The sequence below is a fragment of the Phalacrocorax aristotelis genome, chromosome 3 (genome assembly GCF_949628215.1).
Source record: "Phalacrocorax aristotelis chromosome 3, bGulAri2.1, whole genome shotgun sequence".
Lineage (NCBI taxonomy): Eukaryota > Metazoa > Chordata > Aves > Suliformes > Phalacrocoracidae > Phalacrocorax > Phalacrocorax aristotelis.
This window is the reverse complement of record NC_134278.1, coordinates 76,296,355-76,313,733: the sequence shown is the minus strand read 5'-3', so window position 1 is coordinate 76,313,733 and position 17,379 is coordinate 76,296,355. Positions and strand designations below refer to the sequence as shown.

Sequence of the window (17,379 nt, the reverse complement as noted above, 5' to 3'; positions counted from 1 at the left end):
TAAAACATACTGGATCACACACTAAGCCAGGAAGAAAATCTGAATTCAGTATCCTGGCCAGTGGAGTTAAAATTCATGTGCTCCAGAAGGATACTGGCAATACCATTACTAAAGGAGGACCTGTAAAGGAAAGGTAAACTTCTTTCCTGCTGAAGCGCGGCCATTTATAGTAAGGAATTCAAGGTTCAGCAAAAACTGAAAGAACATCCTTTCATAGCTTTATTGGCTCAGCACTGGATGTCTCAAGTTCCAATTCTACTCCACAAACATCATATCCATACTAGCAAGCAATGGAGGACAGAAAATTCCAAAAACCAAAGCTTCCAAAACTCCTGCACAAATGATGTATGCACCAAAATATATTGTCTAGTGAGTTTCCTACCTTGCCACTTTCTAGCCCTATGAATCCTAACTCTTTGCAGCACAGTAACAGCACTTTGAAAGGACAAGTGGAGATTTCCCTCTGCAATGTTTTTCACCTCAGTAATCTTGTAACTTGTTGGTTAAGAATCTTTTAATAGTTGGGATATAGACTGGAATTCCCTTTCTACCATTCCATTTACATAATAAAATTAATCCTTTCCTTGAAAAGGTGCTTTTACTACTAGTTCATTACAGAAAAAGGGGGCACTAACACTTCATTCTCCCATGTACAGTTGCAGAAAATAGCAAAAATAACCATTTGGAGAGGATCAGAAGTGAAGAAAGGTATCCTCCTGCTGTCACATTCATGTACAGACAGTTTTCTACTTGCTAGGGTGTATATTAGTCTTTAATTATATTCCTAATTCTACCCACGCACTACATGTGAAGTATGAGCACATAACATGGCATTCTTGATTCCACTTGGAGGACAAAACAACTAAAAGGTAAATGTCACAGTATCTAGTTTGTTAGTGTAGAAGACATTTATTGGGTCTTGCTCATTCTAAACTGTTGTATGAATTTACAGTTTTAGAATAACATAAACCAAACCACCTTCTTCAGTTCAGGAACAATTTTTTTTGGTTAATATTTGTTAAGTAATGTATTTCATTAAGTAAATTTTAGATTTAGCCAGAGCTGAGAAAAGTCTTGAATATTGGACACACTTAATTTCTGTACTTACTACTGGCTATGAAAGCAGACTTCATAGGGAAGAAAACTTTATCCAGCAACTTTCATGAAAAATGGCTTAGAAAAACAGTCTTTGCACAAGCAACATCAAAGAATTCTGGAACATTTCCTACAATATTTACAGCCATATATGCATAATGGTAATCTGTTAGACTCTATGCTGAGAGATCAAGACTCACTGCATGCTTGCACCGAAGTCTATTAATCTGTACCTACTTGTTTGACCTGGAGATACTGAACAACCCTGTGCCTTGGTGTGCTGTCAACAAAGAGAATTACCATGTTTTAACTGTATTTGCCTGCAGCCCTTTCAGCCCTCCAGTCAACTCCTAAGCCTTCCATGAGAACTTCATTGATGATGTCACTCTGACAAGTGAAGACTTAATACATCTGAAGCTCCATTTAACCAGTTGTTGGACAAGAGAAAAAGGACACCAACTTTTGCACAGATAGAGTGACAGTGGAGTCCTTACTCTATCCTGATTTTTTGCACACTGACACCTGGGAAACAATTCCAGTGGCTGCCTGTTCTCTCTGGGAGCTTTTGCAAAATACAGCCCTGGCACCATGAATCTTCCAGGACCTCTAACGGTTTCACTGCTTCCTACCCAGTTACGAGCAGAACCTGTGGAGCGCCTGAGCACGCTGTTAACCCTACCTCTGACAGGGCGCCAAGGGGGCAGGCAGGCAGGGCAGCCATGAAACAGGTTGCCCAGAGAGGTCAGGGAATCTCTGATGTTGGAGGGTTTCACAGCTTGGCTAGGGAAACCCGTGACTGACCTGATCTAGTGCTAGTGACAGGCTCACTTCAAATGGGAAGTTGGGTGAGATGATCTCCAGAGGTCCATGCCAAAACCCTATAATATCTATGATCCACTGAGCAGCTCAAAAGGCAGCAGATTTACCTGTTTGCTAATCAGAGGAGCATGATTTAATGTTCTGTTAATGTTTAGGAAGTTAGAATTGCAGCCATAAAACTCACAACTCTATAAATATTTAAAAGAAAACTTAAATACTGGTTAAACTCATAGCTAGTTATGTCCACAAGTCAAAGCTCCTTTTTAAAAATTGAATATGTATTTCTCAAACTCCACAGAAACTGCTGATTCTTCTAGACAAACTCAAGCATCATTTACATATCAAGGTGTAAACAAATATGTGCAAATAGCCGTGACTTGAATTTTGTCCAGAGAAAAGGAAATGGTTTTTTTAAAATTAATACTTAAACTTGCTGAAGTGTTATTGACTATTCCGCACATCTCTAGAATTGAAAACAAACCAACCAATCTTTAAAACAAAGGGTTTTTTTAGTTGTTTTTGCCATGTATTCTTCACACTAAGGTAAAACATGTTTTGGTTTCACTAACAAGGAGGAAGTTTTTAATGTACACAATTTCTACTCCATTTAAAATTTCTTTAAAGATGGACTGGTTTGGGTTTTTAAGAGGATGCTCTTACTGATAAAAAGCCCAGAGAGACTGCTCCAGGAAGACTGTTTCAGTAAACAAGGGAGATAACATCATTCATAACTGTTATCAGAAGAAAATATAGAATTAAAAAAAACCTCTGAGAACACAAGACTTTTCTAACACCTTGAATTGTCCCCAAATAAAGAAAAGTATAATTCCGGAGTACAAGCACAGATGTGTGCTTATCTCATCCACTTATATATTGTACATTTGCATTCTGTATAAACTGAAGCTTTTTTTCATTCCTAAAATCTGAGAAAAATAGAAAAATAAAACAATATAAAGCAATTTGAAGGGCCTTTATCCTAGTATTTTCACTCGCATACCTCTAAATTCATCAGAAATTGGGACTGTTACTGAAAGTGAAGCTTGCTGGACAGCTCCTCTCTGTCTTTGAACTGTGAGATGGAGAGCAAATGTTTGTTTCCAGCTTAGTTTTCTCCTGTACCATGTGGAAGATTTTTATTGTATTTTCAAGCTTATTTTAGAAACGAGTGCGTTTTCCAGATCTTTGCCATCCTATGTGACATTGACATCAAATTTATACCACACTGTGCCAGTATATGAAAACACTTTCAAATAATACTAGAGCATCGTTTGGCAGCATTTTTCTAAATGCAAGGTAGTAAGCCTTGCACACACTTCTATAGGCTGACAGTTTAGCAGAACGTGCATTGCCAATACAAAACAATACCGAAAAACTGTGGCACCAAAGCAATATGCTTGGAGGTGAAGCATCACGATTTCCACAGGCACAGGCAGTTACCTTATGATAATCTGTAAAGACTGAAAGTAATTTCAGCAAACAGCAAACTCCAGGTAAAGTTTTAGCAACTCACACACCTCCTTGACATGCTTTATCCCCAGCTCTAACTCGCTATGCTTCCTGGACAGGTGAGATCAAAGTAATTAGCATCACCCCTATACTAGCAGCAAACGTACCACAGTGTTTTTCATCATGGCTTTAATAGTGAATCCGTCGCAGACCTGCTGCTGTGTCTTCTTCACGTGCCCCAGCGGCTCCTGCTGCTGGGGGCACCTCTCACCTGCGGGCTTCGGGGGGCTTGAGCCCGCTTTCTCCACCACCATCTCCGCACCGGCGCCCTCGACGGACAAGAAGCAAAATATAGACTGGAAAAAAAAAACACATCAACGTCCCACCCCCAGTAAGTTAGAAAGCGCGGTAGGTCTGCCTCTGCCCCCTTCCCAAGCAGAGACACCCCACCCTCCCCGCACCCCTCCCGCGCCTTCCCTGCCCCTGACGGACCCCCTCGCCCCCCCAGCCCCCTCCGGCATCCCACCTCGTCCTCCCCCTGCCCGCTGCTCCGGCGCCTCCGTTCCCAGCCCCTCACCGCCCCCCACTCCCGGGTCCCCCGCCCTGCCTCACCCCCGGCGCCACCCGCCAGGGTCCCTCGGGGGGCGGCTCGGACCGGGGCGGGGCGGGCACTGGCTGCCGCTCGCGCGCGTCCCCAGCCTCGCGCCCGTCTCTAGGCAACGCGTCAACAGCCTCACCCGCGGGGGTCACGTGCGCGGGGCAAGCACCACGTTAACCAAAGAAACCCTAACACGCCCGCGCACTCCGCGGGCTGGTGCACCGAACAGCGGGGAAGGCACCGCGCCTCTCGGCGGAGGTTAACGGAGACCCATCAACGGCGGGGTGTGTGTCATATGAGAAAAGCTGGACTACATTACCCAGAGGGCTCCGCGCTCCTCTCAGGCGCATGCGCATCCCGGCGCCGGCTCCCCAGTCGCTCGCGCCGTCCGGCCCACAGCCGCGCGGCGTTGGGGGCTGCGCGCCGCCGCCGCCGCCGCCATGATAGGTGAGTGAGTGAGTGAGTGAGTGAAGGAGGGAGGGACGGAGGGACGGAGGGACGGAGGGAGGAGGATTCCCGGATGCGGGTCCGCCCTTTCCTGCCCTCCCCTCCTGTGTCGTAGCCGCTGGGCCGTCGGCTCCGGGGGTCGGCGGGTCCCCTCGCTCCCGCAGGCTGGTGCGTTCCCCCCCGGGCGCCTGGGACCCGCTGCGGGTGGCGGCGAGTGGCCGCGGGGACGCGCCCGGCGGCGGCGGCGGCTCCAGGGGCCAGGCCGGAGCGGGGGCAGCCGGCGGGGCTGTGCCCTCGCCGCCGCAGCTCTGGCTGAGGCGTTTGGTGGGCTTGGCGGGTCCGTGCGGGGGACCCGGGGTCAGAGTGCTCGCCGCCTTTGCCCCTCGGGCGCGGGGTGACCCGCCAGCGGCCAGCCCAGGGCCTGTGGCTGAGGTCGCTTTAAAATCATTTTTTGTTTCCTCTCAGTTTGTAAATACTGTCGGGCAAGGTCTGCGTGATCTGTGAACCTTTTTGTCCTTGCCCAGCATACATGTACGTGCACGTTAATAGTGTGGCGTGGCACTTGTGGTGGTGATCAGGAAAACAAGCAGCTCGGGCCTGATCGTGTTGGGAGTTTGGGCGTTTGGTCCATGAGGTGGCTTTTGCACCCATCGAATGCTGGGATGACAATCGGTTGTTTCAGCAGTGGGTTTTCTTCTGTTATTTGTGAGATGAATCCATATCTGGGGAGTCCCGCAAATTTCAGGATCTGTTTTGTAGGCGGTGCCTGTCATTACACATTTCCTCTTGCTTTCACATTCTCAATTTTATGAATTATATAAAGTAAAACCTATAAAATGTAGTAGATGCACTTGTATTTTAACAATTCTTTGCCTTCTTCAGGTTTGCTGTTTCATCTTCAGCGTAGGTGTTACGGTTGCTGTTTACATAAGACCTGATCAAGCTGAAAAGCATGCAGTTGTCAAAATATTTATTGTTTTTAAATTACTGCATTTTTTTTTTGTCAATTGGACTTCTTTTTTCTTACATAGCAGAGAACATTTTAAAATAAAGGTTTGGCTTAAGGAAAATACAGAGGGTCAGGTATTCTGCTGTGTTTCATCTTGTAATGTTATCTCCTATGCTGATTTGATATCTTGCTACAGTATATAAAATACATGTGTTTGCAGAACTGCAGTGTGTGTTGATTTTGAATGCTTTAGAAAAGTAAGTTGAGCATACTTAAGGGACTGCCCATGTGGTTACAGGGTTGATGCCTCGACCTCACGTTGAAATCTAAATATTTACTTACTGCGTATAAAGATAATATTTATATGAACGGTGAATTACAAGTTTATTTTCACTGTGGCAGACAGAAACGTTTGTGTATATTGATTACGAAATGTACATACCAAGTAGTTGCAAACTTACAAACACAGCTTTACATGAGTTGCGACCTCAAATGATTTAAGTAGCAACCTCTTATTTTAATTAAAAAAAACCCAACAACCAACTCTGAAAATACGAGAATTGTCTTCACAGTATATGATGTACAGACCTAGTCCAACTTCCTGCTCTGTGAAGTCTCTGGAAACACTTAAGAGCTAGGAATACCATGGCAAAATAGGGGAAATTGGGGCTGAAGGGGAAGGGTCAGAACAAACCTGATTAATGTGTTAGTATTACTGTTTTTTCTTATTATTCCTTAGTCTTCTTTCTCTGTTTCTATTATTATTTTTGTCCAGTGAAATAGTTGAACCTCTTGACTGCATCTTCCTCTAGGTGTTTGACCATACACATGGTTCTTTGACATTTTTATTTTCCCCCCATCATGAATTTTTTTGAGATATTTTGCTGAGGAAGACTTTTCCATAGCACCTGTCATTCCAGAAGAGGTTAAACAATTGACCTGTACAACTGGCTTTTAATAGTTTTCAAATTATTTCCCATCCTGCTTGTTATTATATTCTCCTGCCTCGTTACTTTTTGTTGACTGAACAGAGACTTATGGAGAAAGATTTGCTTATAAATGAATTTCTGAGTGCTAACATATTACCTGGGGGGGGAGGGGGAAATCAGTATATGCTTATTTTCAGTAAGAGGCTATTCCTTGAGGGAGGCCTTCAAAATATGCAACTGTATTTATTTTCATCTGTGTGACATCTGCATTTAGAATGTCATAACAGCGAGTTAATTATGTAACAGTCTATTTGTGTCGGGATTCCATGGATAGATTTATCTGGAAAGTTCATGGCAGCTGACACATGCATGGTGCTGCGCTGAGTTCATGAGTGCTTCTGGAATTTGAATTCTTATGTATATTTTTACCATTTACCTTGAATAATACATTTAAAGGTGGCTCTTTATTTTATAAATGCTGTTAGAAGGTTGTTCTGTAATGTGCTTCACTCTTGAGTGAAGTTGCCAGAATGATTCCTCAGCAGTCCTTCTGCTTCATGCGTATATTGCTTTTTTTTTTTAAAGTTAAGATTTATTTATACTACTTGCTGACGGGCTGCTGAGTTAAGGACTTCCAGAAACTTGTCTATAGAAATTTATTTAATTTTATTTTAATAATGAAAAATACTTGGTTATATAAATGAAGGAGTGCTTAAGTTAGTGTTTTTCATTTTGACTAGAGAATACTGTGTGTATATATTCTGACTGATGCAAGATAGGAATCCTTGCATAAATTACTGACCATTGGGGAGCCAAATTCATGCTGCTTTCCGTATTTGTAACAGCAATGCAAGTTAAATGGGCTGAATATGTGGTGTTTGAAGGACCTGTGGTGTACTTCACTGTCTTCTGCCAGCCAGTCCTCAAAGGAGTTTACTGTAGATGAAAGCATTTCTGTGGACAACTTCTACACTAACATTTACCTTAAGCTTATGAGATTTCATGTTGTATTCCCAGATTTGTGTAATTTCTTTTGTCACTGTGCTTTCTATCCTCCAGTTTTTCCTGATTCAGATTTTCTGAATAGCCTCGTTGTGCTTCAGTGGAAGCACAGGGGAAATGTCTGTCTGCTGCAGCTAGGTCAAAGCTTTTCAGCACTGAAATTTAGATAAATTGCATCCAATGCAGAGAAGAGGGATCAGCCGAGAGGCCTGATGAGCGCTGGCTGACATTGACACCACCTGCTTTCTGTCTCTCTCTTGGAATGCCAGGCTGGTTAGGTGCTTTGAGAGCATGTTTTCAGGGTTTGTGGCTGATGTGGGAGTAGGGCCGGCTGGTGATGCCTTGCAGTGGCTTTTCCCCTGATCAACAATGCTGTTGCTTGGACATGAACTAAGTGGTGATTGAGATCAACATTACTAGGGCTGTTTTGCAGCCTCCAGCCGCATGACAGGGCTTACTCTGTCATCTGGTCAAGAACCAAGCAAAAATCTTGCATAAAATCTTAACCAAATCTGAGGTTGTGGCAGAAAAAAATATTTACTTCTTGTAAATTCTGTCCTAATATTGGCTCCAAGATGCCTGTGCCAGAATCGATGAGGTATGAATACTGGCACACTTTTGCCTTATGTTTCAATTCTTTTAACGTACATTTTTGGACTATACTGACATGCATGTAAGTTCTCAAACAGCTTAACTGTATTATATTTTTTTGATTCGACATACAGAGAGTAGCCCCAAGCAGAGTGTGCTTAGATTTTCAGATAGCAGCAGAAGCCCACTGGAGTTGTGCATAGGGAGAATAAGTTTTAAGCAGCGCTAGCTTTACAGTAGGGTGAGGGACTTGCGTTTTAGATCATGAGTTGGAGGTTAAGGCTGGTACTTTTGGTATTAATGTGATTCTTTCAATTTGATGTTTAGATTTGGCAGACAGTTGGAAATTTTTCTGTTGGAACAAAAACAATCACTCAGCCATTTGTACAGAAGTTTTCACAAATTTCTTTCACAGGCTCTTAAAACTTTCTTTTTTTTTTTTTATTTATTCCAGTATTTTTGATACGGGAGTCATTGATAAAATACTATATCGTATTTTTCTACTTTGGTCAGAGCAGAAAAAATGTTTATACTGAAGAGCTAAATGTTAGGGTTTTTTTTAATATTTGTTTTAAATACAGGCTTATCTGTATGACAGTGTTACACAATTTTTGGTTTTGGTTTTGTTCTTTTTAAACTGGCTGAACTCTGTAAGGTCTGATGAATAAACTCAGTACAACATCCATGTGGATGCATTGCACTGTGCTTGTCTGTTATCGCTAGTGTCATAGTTCTGCTGTTTCACAAGGAGCTCTTGGTAGTTCTCTGTCAAAATGTTGGAGAGCTTTTGTGAGAACACGTAAAGAATATAGGACAGTATTTATGAAATGTATTCCACAACGAGTTTGCAGCTGGCTTACATACAACTTCTTGTTATTTTAGAATGGTTATTGATGATGATTTTAAGGCCAATTGTTTTCTACCACTAAAAGGGGAGATAGAAATCAATGTTAACTAATGATAATAGTCATGAAGGAAAAAAACAGGAGGAAATGGCAAGGGGGTTATATTTAAACGTGTACTTAGGAACAGGGCATGGTGGTTCTTGTAAGCCAGGAACTAATGGAATTGGTAACATATTTTTGTAATTAAGATTTTAAGTACAAAATACTTCTTGGTTGACTTAAACAATTAGCTATTCATTGATTAATTTTCAGTAAAGCTTTTAAATTAGCAATTACAGAAAATTATTAGAGGTAATGTACTTTGGAAAGAAAAGATATAGGTAATAAAAATAAGGCTCCTGGTCTGCTTGGTATAATAGTGGATTTTATTTATTTATTTACTTTAAAGGATAAATAAAGGGGGTCATCTAAATATGAGGATTTAATCAAGCTGAGGGCTTCTTAGCTTTAAGTAGTCACTGAAAGACATCAGTAACTTCCTAGCATGTCCAGTTTCCTGTTCTCATTGCTTTCACATTGGTAACAGTGTTAGGAAGACAGATTGGTCAAAGTGTAATACACTTGTGTTATTTTGGAGATGATAGAAGATAGTCTTTGTGGGTTGACAAAAACTTCCCAGAGGCTTGTGTACCTAGTTAATTTGATAAGAGAAGTTTTTCAGTAGCAAAAACTTCCAGCTCTAGTTTGATGCAGCATTGCTTATTTCTGTCCTGTGGTAAAGTTTAAGGTTGTAACATTGAAAACATCTTCAAGTGCTTGTCACAGACTATCATAAACATCAAGTAACCCTTTTTGCAGCTGCTTAGCAGCGCATAGCTTTTATGTTGTTATGTTGTCACAATAATGTTGCCTTTTTTATAAATAAAAATTAATCAAATCTACTGTTTCATTTGTCAGCCAAGTACTAGTGAAATCAGAAAATACTTATGTTCAAATCTGGAAGAGAGAAGGCTAACATGTTCTAATGTTATATGATGTTTTATATTATTCTTGCCATGGGAAGCTAGCAGTTCTGTAACTGTAATAGTTTTCCAGGTTTTTTTTTTCGTTTTTAGATTAAGTAGGCTTCTTAAAGGTTTAATTAAAAGGCAAAATAAAATCGGTGGAAACTGAGTGTATAGTTTGTTCACAAGCTTCCCCATAAAAACCCCAACAATTTTAAAATTAGACTATGGAAATATATTTTCAAACAAGGAGGAAGCACCATTGCTCAGCAAAGTACACCATTGATAAATAGCTCCTTCACATGCTTCCATTTTATGGGTTAGAGGGGGGGGAAAAAAAAAAAAACAACATCAAGTTGCAGATTCAATGTATGAATTTCTGTTCCATAAAGTATTGTTCCAGGCATTTAAACATTTTTATTTCCACCACAGTGCCTGAAAGTTTTATAAATACAAAACAAAAAACCCCACCATACCTGTGCTAAATACTGTAGGTACAACACAGGAGGTGGATGAAAGTTAACATGTATACTCAAACCATAGGTTAGTATGAGGCTTCGTTTTCATATTAAAAACTATGCTACAGCAGTTCTGTCGTTAGGTATTGCTTCTTCTCTTGCCGTACGCTACTCATTTCTGCCCTTACACCAACAAATTATTTTTTCAGTTGCAGCAGAGCAACCATCTGTTCAGACACACTGCGAAGTTAAAAAATAATCCAGAAGAAATAGTTTCTTTTTAATCCAGGTCAATTCACTTAGTCGGCTCACAGTATGGTGAGATGAAAGTTACGTGGGTGTAATTAAAGGGACATCCCTTGATGCTGTTTTATTGCTTGACGGTTTAAACTGCCGAGTCACATACAAATGGTGGTGTGCAGTGCAGCTGACTGCCACCTAAAGGAGAGTGGTTTACTGCTCTCCCTTCCCCCTTACTACCCAACTGTGTATTCCTTCAGCTGACATTGGTATTCATTTGACTCCAGAGTGAGCTAGTTAAGTGACCTAGGTTATCAAAACCCCATTTACTTAGGGGCATGGGAGGCTTTTTGTGTTTTTATTGTTTTCATTTAAATCCCTGTATCTGCTTACAATTTGGTCAGCTGAGAACGAGTATTGGTGCAAGGGAAGTGACAACCCACAACTGGATTGCCTGAGCTATTTCTTAGTCAACAGCATTGGCAATAATGTTACCTTCCTGAAAATCTGTTCTTGAATTTTCAATAGGTATTATAAAACAAAAAAAATTAAAACTGGATTCGGAGGAAGATACTGGGGTAGCTTTGTGAACTTTTTCAGGAAACATCTCTCGAATAAAAAACACTGGAGACAGCTCCAAACTGTTTTAAAAATATAGGAGGTGGGCTCTAGATAGTTACCATTGGCAGGTCACAATTTCTGTAGTGAACGAGAGAAGGCGGCAGTGGTAGAGACAGGTTGCGAAGGGCTTTGACAGTGAAATATGATTCATACAGCAGTAATCAAGTTAAGAGAGAACATGAGCCTGCGTGAAAGTTTTAGCTATCTGGATGACCAATCACCCCTTTGTGTTTGCACTCTTTTTCAATTTGTTGGTAATCTCTACTGTCTGCATAAGTATTTCTGTTTCTCATTGTTATGAAAATAATCTTGAAGTCAAATGAAAGTAAACTCTTTCAGAATTTCCCTGAATGAATTCAGACTAGAAAATAATGGTGCCAGCTTAGCAACCAAAGAGAGAGAATTTTGGGAATTGTCTGTTTAGATATTTTGATGATCTCATGCTGTGATTTTTGGGTTTCCTTCTTTTGCTGTTGATATCTTGGTGTTCTATTTGGGTTTATGTAATGCTATGAATTATTCCACTGCAGTACATACTTTTCACTGCAATAATAGTTTGAGTTGTAGATCACTATTACACTTACTTTACAAACATGTGGAATAATCTTTCTGATGGTTAATTTGATTAAACAAAACCTAAATAACCTAAATCTCAGAATATCAAAGACTACTCATGTTTCATATGCATGGCCTGTTTGCTGGGGCTGTTCTGAGCCTTTTTTTCTTCTGCTGGGGTAACTGTATCGTACTGTGTGTACAGAACTGCACCAGGAAACATTGTGTGTTTTACTGGATTTATATTTTATTGTCCAACAAAATGGTTTGTTATGATTTTATCAGCAAGGTTTTAGAAAGTTAGTATCATATGAAATAGGTTATCTTTGAAAGACATCTGGTTTCCATTAAATATACATGAGCATTCTGGATTTCTTTCTTTCCTTAAAGAGGGATGGGAAGACTTCCTTGCTTAGATTTCTTTTTGAAAGAAAAGTAGCAAGCGGGGGGGGAGGAAAGTGGGTTTTGGTGTTTTGTGTTTTTTTATTATTATTTTTTTATTTATTTTTGTTGGTCTGTTTTAAATTTTTTTTAATGGCCACAAAATGACAGTGTAGTCTCAGTGGGTAAGGATGTTCTGAAGCAGTTTTCTGAGTTTTCCAGATAGGACCCTACAGATAGAATATAGATCTGACAGTTTCTTAAAATTATTTCCTGTTGTCAAAATCCCTATCCTTTTCTGTATTATCTGGTTACCTAGTGGTATATCTGTAAACAGAATGCTGAGGGGAAGTATATGTATCTTAATTTAAGATCTTCACATATGTATGTAAATTAACATCTGTATTGTGCTAAATGCTTGTGACAGGGTTTAGTAAGTGACTTCTGATCTAGCAGAATCAGTCATGAAAAGGTTTTGCTACCACTTGTTTTTCCTTTGCTTCTCCCTCCCATTCTCTGCTGCCATATGAAGCCATCCTGCTTCATTCCTCTCACCGGCCATATTACTAATTTGACTGTTGAAGTAATTCAACTTGCTATTGTAGCAAAAAACCTGTGCATTTTTGCTGGATGTCATCCTCAGAGAAGATCCCACCGAACACCAAAGTCAGCTCAAGATTAGTGGAAAAAGCGAAAGGAGGTAGCAAAAATGGGACTACATAATTTTAGCAGGGTGTTTTTTGATCTGTTTAGTCCTTCTTGGTCATCTTCACCCTCAGTTGCTGCAGAGCATACTCAGCTCCTGCTGACGTTAGGAACGTATCCAGAGCTGACAAAGGTTTTCACAGTCCTTTGGACAAAAGACATTATAAAGGAGAAGATTATATTTCAAATTCATATCATATTTTTCTGAGTGACAAAGAAGGATAAACTGTAAACAATTTTTGTAGCAGGAAAGATAAATTCATACATATGTAATGTCTAAATATAGTAGGCTGGACCAAATGTTTTGGCATCAGATATCTGTGAGATGAGAATAAAATGAAGAATTTCAAATTCCACTTACTCACAGAAGCAATTAGGAAAAGGCCCGTGCTAACAAAATATGGAAATCTAAAAAATATTTTGGAATGCATATAGCAGTGCTACTGCTTAAAAGTCCCTGCCAAGGTAATGTATGTTTCTTTTGTAGCTACGTTGAAAGCAGATGATGTTATTGGATTCTGTTTTGATAACATTGCCTGAATAGGGTGGAGTGACTTTCTTAATTGGGAAAACATATCCATATTTACTGAAATAAAGTAATTGGACTAGCATATACTGTATCATGGAACTGTCAGTTGCCTAAGTGGTCAGGCCATAGGTGCAAACAATACTGAGAATGGTGCAGGTTTTTCAAGTTCCTGTATTTCGTAGAAGCCCAAGGGAGAGTAAAACCATTAGTGGAAACCTTGTCACTGTGCCGGAGAGGTTTATGTAAAAGAGATACAATTCACTCTTTTCAACCCATTTTCTTTTTAATGATTTTTTTTTTTTTTGGTGGTGCACTGTACATAAGTATTGTTGGACTGAAAATCAAATTCTCACACAAAATGTAGCCAGTGATGTATGAAGTTTTCCATTAAAAAAAAGGAAAAATGGAAATGTTAGAAATGTGCAGCTATATACCTAGAATTCACAGAACGCCAGTCCAATGGTTGGAGATAATTAGCAGGCAAGCTTTAATTATATAACTGTCAATTATTTCCCAATACGTGACATCTCCCTTCTGAGCTACAGTGTGTGGCATCTTGCAAATGTTTGTGTTTTATGAGGACTTCCTTCATAACCATTAAGTAAAATCTAGTACAGTAAATTCTGTTCTTTAAAATCTATATTTTAAGAGTTTTTCAGTTTCCAAATGTTGTACTTTAGGCCTCTCCCAGTGTCTTTGTATTTTGATCAGTACAAAAGGAGCGGAAAGATGGATGACCTTACAAAATAAGGATAAAAATCCATCAGATTTATCTGATGTAGAAAAATCTTTCAGTACCTTCTTGTCTTTTTTATTCCTGAGGCTGGACAAGATGGAAGAAGAGTTCGTTCATTGCTGTGCACTTTTTGAGGAAGACTGAAGCCTGCCTGATTGTACTAAACCAGCTTTTAAGCAGTAACTCTTATGTTGCATCACTTTTTCTCAATAAACATGTTCATGTCTATATTAGTATTGTTAATATTTGACCCAGGAAAAACTGTAGCACAAAAGTTGTTCTTTGAGGTGTATGAAAATAACTGTGAGAGATTTGCCATGTTATTACAAAATCTCTGTTAGAATGACAAGAGTCAAGTGGAATAATTTACATTCTCCAGCTATTAGTTAAATACTAAATTTGAGTTTGGTGATCTTAAGGGTAATTAATGAGCATTTAATTGTGAGACTGGCCCTTGAGAAATTTTTATAGTACTACCTGGTATTTGTGCTCTTAAATATGCATGTCTTCTGAAGAAGGCATTTACTGGATTCTCATGAATTCAGCCAAAAGGTTTCAATAACTAACTTGTCACAATTATGAAGCATTAAGTACATGTTAGCTTTATGTGGGCTACATGCCTATCATGGGTAAGCCACAAAATCTTCAGCAATTCCTTCTAAATATATCGCAGTGCCTTCTAAAAGAAGTGGCATTGTAAATTATATGCTTCAGAGAAATTAACCACGTTAGCTGTTTCCCTGCTTTGTTATCTCTAAGCAGTTAATTTTTACAGCAAAACTCTGTCTTGGAATTTGGAACCGTTTGAAGCTGTCTGCAGAAATTAATACCTCTATTCATACTAACAATCTCAATGGAGGAAAACTTTTAAACTCTAGACTCTAAAACTCTGTTAAAGCTTTCGTCCCCTCTGATGACCTCTGAAATTGTGATATTATATGTCATTATTTTCTTCACCATTTATCTTCGGAGGGGAGAAAACGATGATGATGACACAGACACAGCTGAAAAGAATGATGGCCCATTGCCCATTAAACTTCTCCAAAATAAATTACCTCGATCCTGCATAGAGTTTTTAACCCACACCTCTCAGCTTTATTCCAGTTATGATTGTTAAGGAAGACTGATGATTTTCCGTACTCAGCTGGTTTGAGTTAAGTTGAAATGATGAAAGAAAGCAGGTTATCAAATAAATGCTCTCAAGGAATGCCTTTGCATTAATGTTTTCTTTTTTTAACCCTGATTTGGGAAATCTGACCAATGGGATTGTGTGTTCATTTTCTGTATATGTCAAAAGTTCTTTTGTTGTGTAGTATTTGTTCCTATAGTGTAGATCTTTTAATAAGATAATAAGTAAATTTTTTTTACTTTGTTGTATTCCATGCTTTTGGAAATTCTTTTGACATTCTCTTATGATTTGAGGTCACAATTTTTTTGTCTCCAAGCTCTAAGCCTAAGCCCTTCTACTCAGGGTGTATGCAAACCTGATGTGAGCATGTGAAAGAAAAGCATTTAGAAGTTGATTTGATTTATTGTTTAAGAGCTTCAGAAACTGGTAAAGATGAATGAAGATACTAATTGAGGAAAGAGCTTGTCATTCCATGACAGTTTAAAGGACAGCAAGGTTATAATATATTAATGCGTAGGAAACGAAAGCACAGCTTTTTGAGAGCAGTTGCTATCAAAAAGCATTGGTTGCGCTATGTTATTTGTGAAGGTGGTATGAACAATACATTTGTTATCACAAGAGTCAGACATCCTTGTTTGCTTTAGTTTATCTGTGAAAGTTTATTCATGTCATTACAAATGTCTGAAATTTTTTTAGTGAACTATATAAAGCAGTAGGCTTCCATACTAAGCTTGCTTATGATGACGTAGATGAGCACTGGAGCAAGTTTTGTTTGTGATATATTAAAACCACAAACAAATAAAAAGGCTTTCCAGAAACAAGATGCACTTGGTATTCTTCATCATTGTTGTGATGACCAATGTGACTGTGTTTTGTTAAAAGCGTAAAGCTTTTCTGCATGATCATATAGTTCCATTAGTTCCTTTTCTTTGTTTTTCGAATATTTTCCTGTTGTTTGTGCTGCTGTTTTCTATATCTTTTGTTTAGCATTTCTAAATGTTTTGCTCAGTGTTGATTTTCCCCTCTTAGTTCATTGATTCATTTTTTTCCTGGTAAATTTACCAACAATAGAACTGTCTTGTGTCAGATCTAATATATCTAGATTTAATCACTTTCAGTGTATAGAGCTAAGGATATTTAGTTAACTGCAGAAGAGTATGAATCACAAGAAACTGAAATATCTGGGCTTTTCAAGATTACTGTGTGAGCTGTTTCTCTTAAGACACCCTTTGCATCAGTGGAAGCATTAGCACTCATTGAATTTTTCCTTGAAAATTCAAGAACAGTGTTCAGCTGCTTTCTGTCTAAGTAATTTTCTGTGTGTTTTTTTCCCTTTTTAAATAGGCCAATCCCGTAACTTTCTGGTAATGTGCTTTGAGGTCATGGAAAAAGTATTTTCCATTTTCCCTTATTGGTGTTAAATAACGGGATTGTGGGTGATAGAAATGAGAGTCATTCATACTGGACATCATATTCTGTCTCTGGCATATGGTTCTCCTTTCAATTTTAATTTCTTTGATGAGCTGAAGTATTTTTGGTAATTTATGTTTGCATTTCTTCCCTCTTCTGATACAGTGTCCTCTGTGGAATACTTTCAGTGGAAACATATGTTCAGAACTTCAAAGTAATTAGAGTATTACTAAAAGCTTCATAATCAGATTACTGTAACTAAATGTTGAAAAAAATGTTGGGTTTTTTTTTTTCTTTATCCAATCATATCAGTTTCATTCCAGTCTGTTCTCTGGCTGATTGAAGAAACATGGCAGGGCAGAGTCAAAGACTATTTAGAATGTCTAAGTCTGGTATAGACCAGTTCCTGAAAAAATAAAAGGGAGCTTAGAGCAGTTTTTAGTCTGAGAGAGCAAGATGATAAAAAACCCCAAATATATATTCCCCATTTTAATGTGATTTTTTAGTTGCAGGTACCTCTGCTTGACAAACTGGATGGGGATAACTGAAGCATGAGATTACTTCTGAGAAAGAGGGTCAATTATCCTACAGAGTCAATAGGTTCAGTATGTATCTAAGCTGGTTTGTTTGCAACATATTGCATTTATTACCTTTTTTTCTTGTAAGAATAAATTTGTTGTGATCAAATGGTGGTTGCGTATGTTGAAAAAGTTGTTTATTGCCAGGAACAGTTTTGAGGGTATACAGTGTAAGATATTGATTAAAAAATAAAAATAAAAATGGGAAAACAAACCTTTCATTTTGCTCTAGCACAGTTAGGACACAAGACTTCAAAAATTTAGTCAGATCTAGAAGACAATGTCAAGAATGTGAACTATACCTAATCTCCT

At 39.0% G+C, this 17,379-nt stretch overlaps 2 protein-coding genes across 4 annotated transcripts in view; one reads left to right on the top strand and one right to left on the bottom strand.

Moving 5' to 3' along the window:
• Positions 1 to 4,176, bottom strand: part of PACRG (parkin coregulated) — a 253,531-nt gene extending 249,355 nt beyond the window's left edge. For 2 of the 3 annotated variants that reach the window (XM_075088054.1, XM_075088056.1), the window contains exons 1-2: positions 4,098 to 4,176; positions 3,528 to 3,716 (exon numbers count right to left, since the gene is read on the bottom strand). In XM_075088054.1, coding sequence (XP_074944155.1) covers positions 3,528 to 3,674 — 147 coding nt within the window. In that variant the 5' untranslated portion in view covers positions 3,675 to 3,716; positions 4,098 to 4,176. Of the gene's footprint in view, positions 1 to 3,527; positions 3,717 to 3,972; positions 4,058 to 4,097 lie in introns of those variants that run through there. The other variant, XM_075088055.1, reaches the window with a different exon arrangement.
• Positions 4,177 to 4,243: 67 nt separating this feature from the next.
• Positions 4,244 to 17,379, top strand: part of PRKN (parkin RBR E3 ubiquitin protein ligase) — a 783,437-nt gene continuing 770,301 nt past the window's right edge. Inside the window, exon 1 of the mRNA XM_075088053.1 lies at positions 4,244 to 4,405. Coding sequence (XP_074944154.1) covers positions 4,399 to 4,405 — 7 coding nt within the window. The 5' untranslated portion in view covers positions 4,244 to 4,398. The remainder of the gene's footprint in view (positions 4,406 to 17,379) is intronic.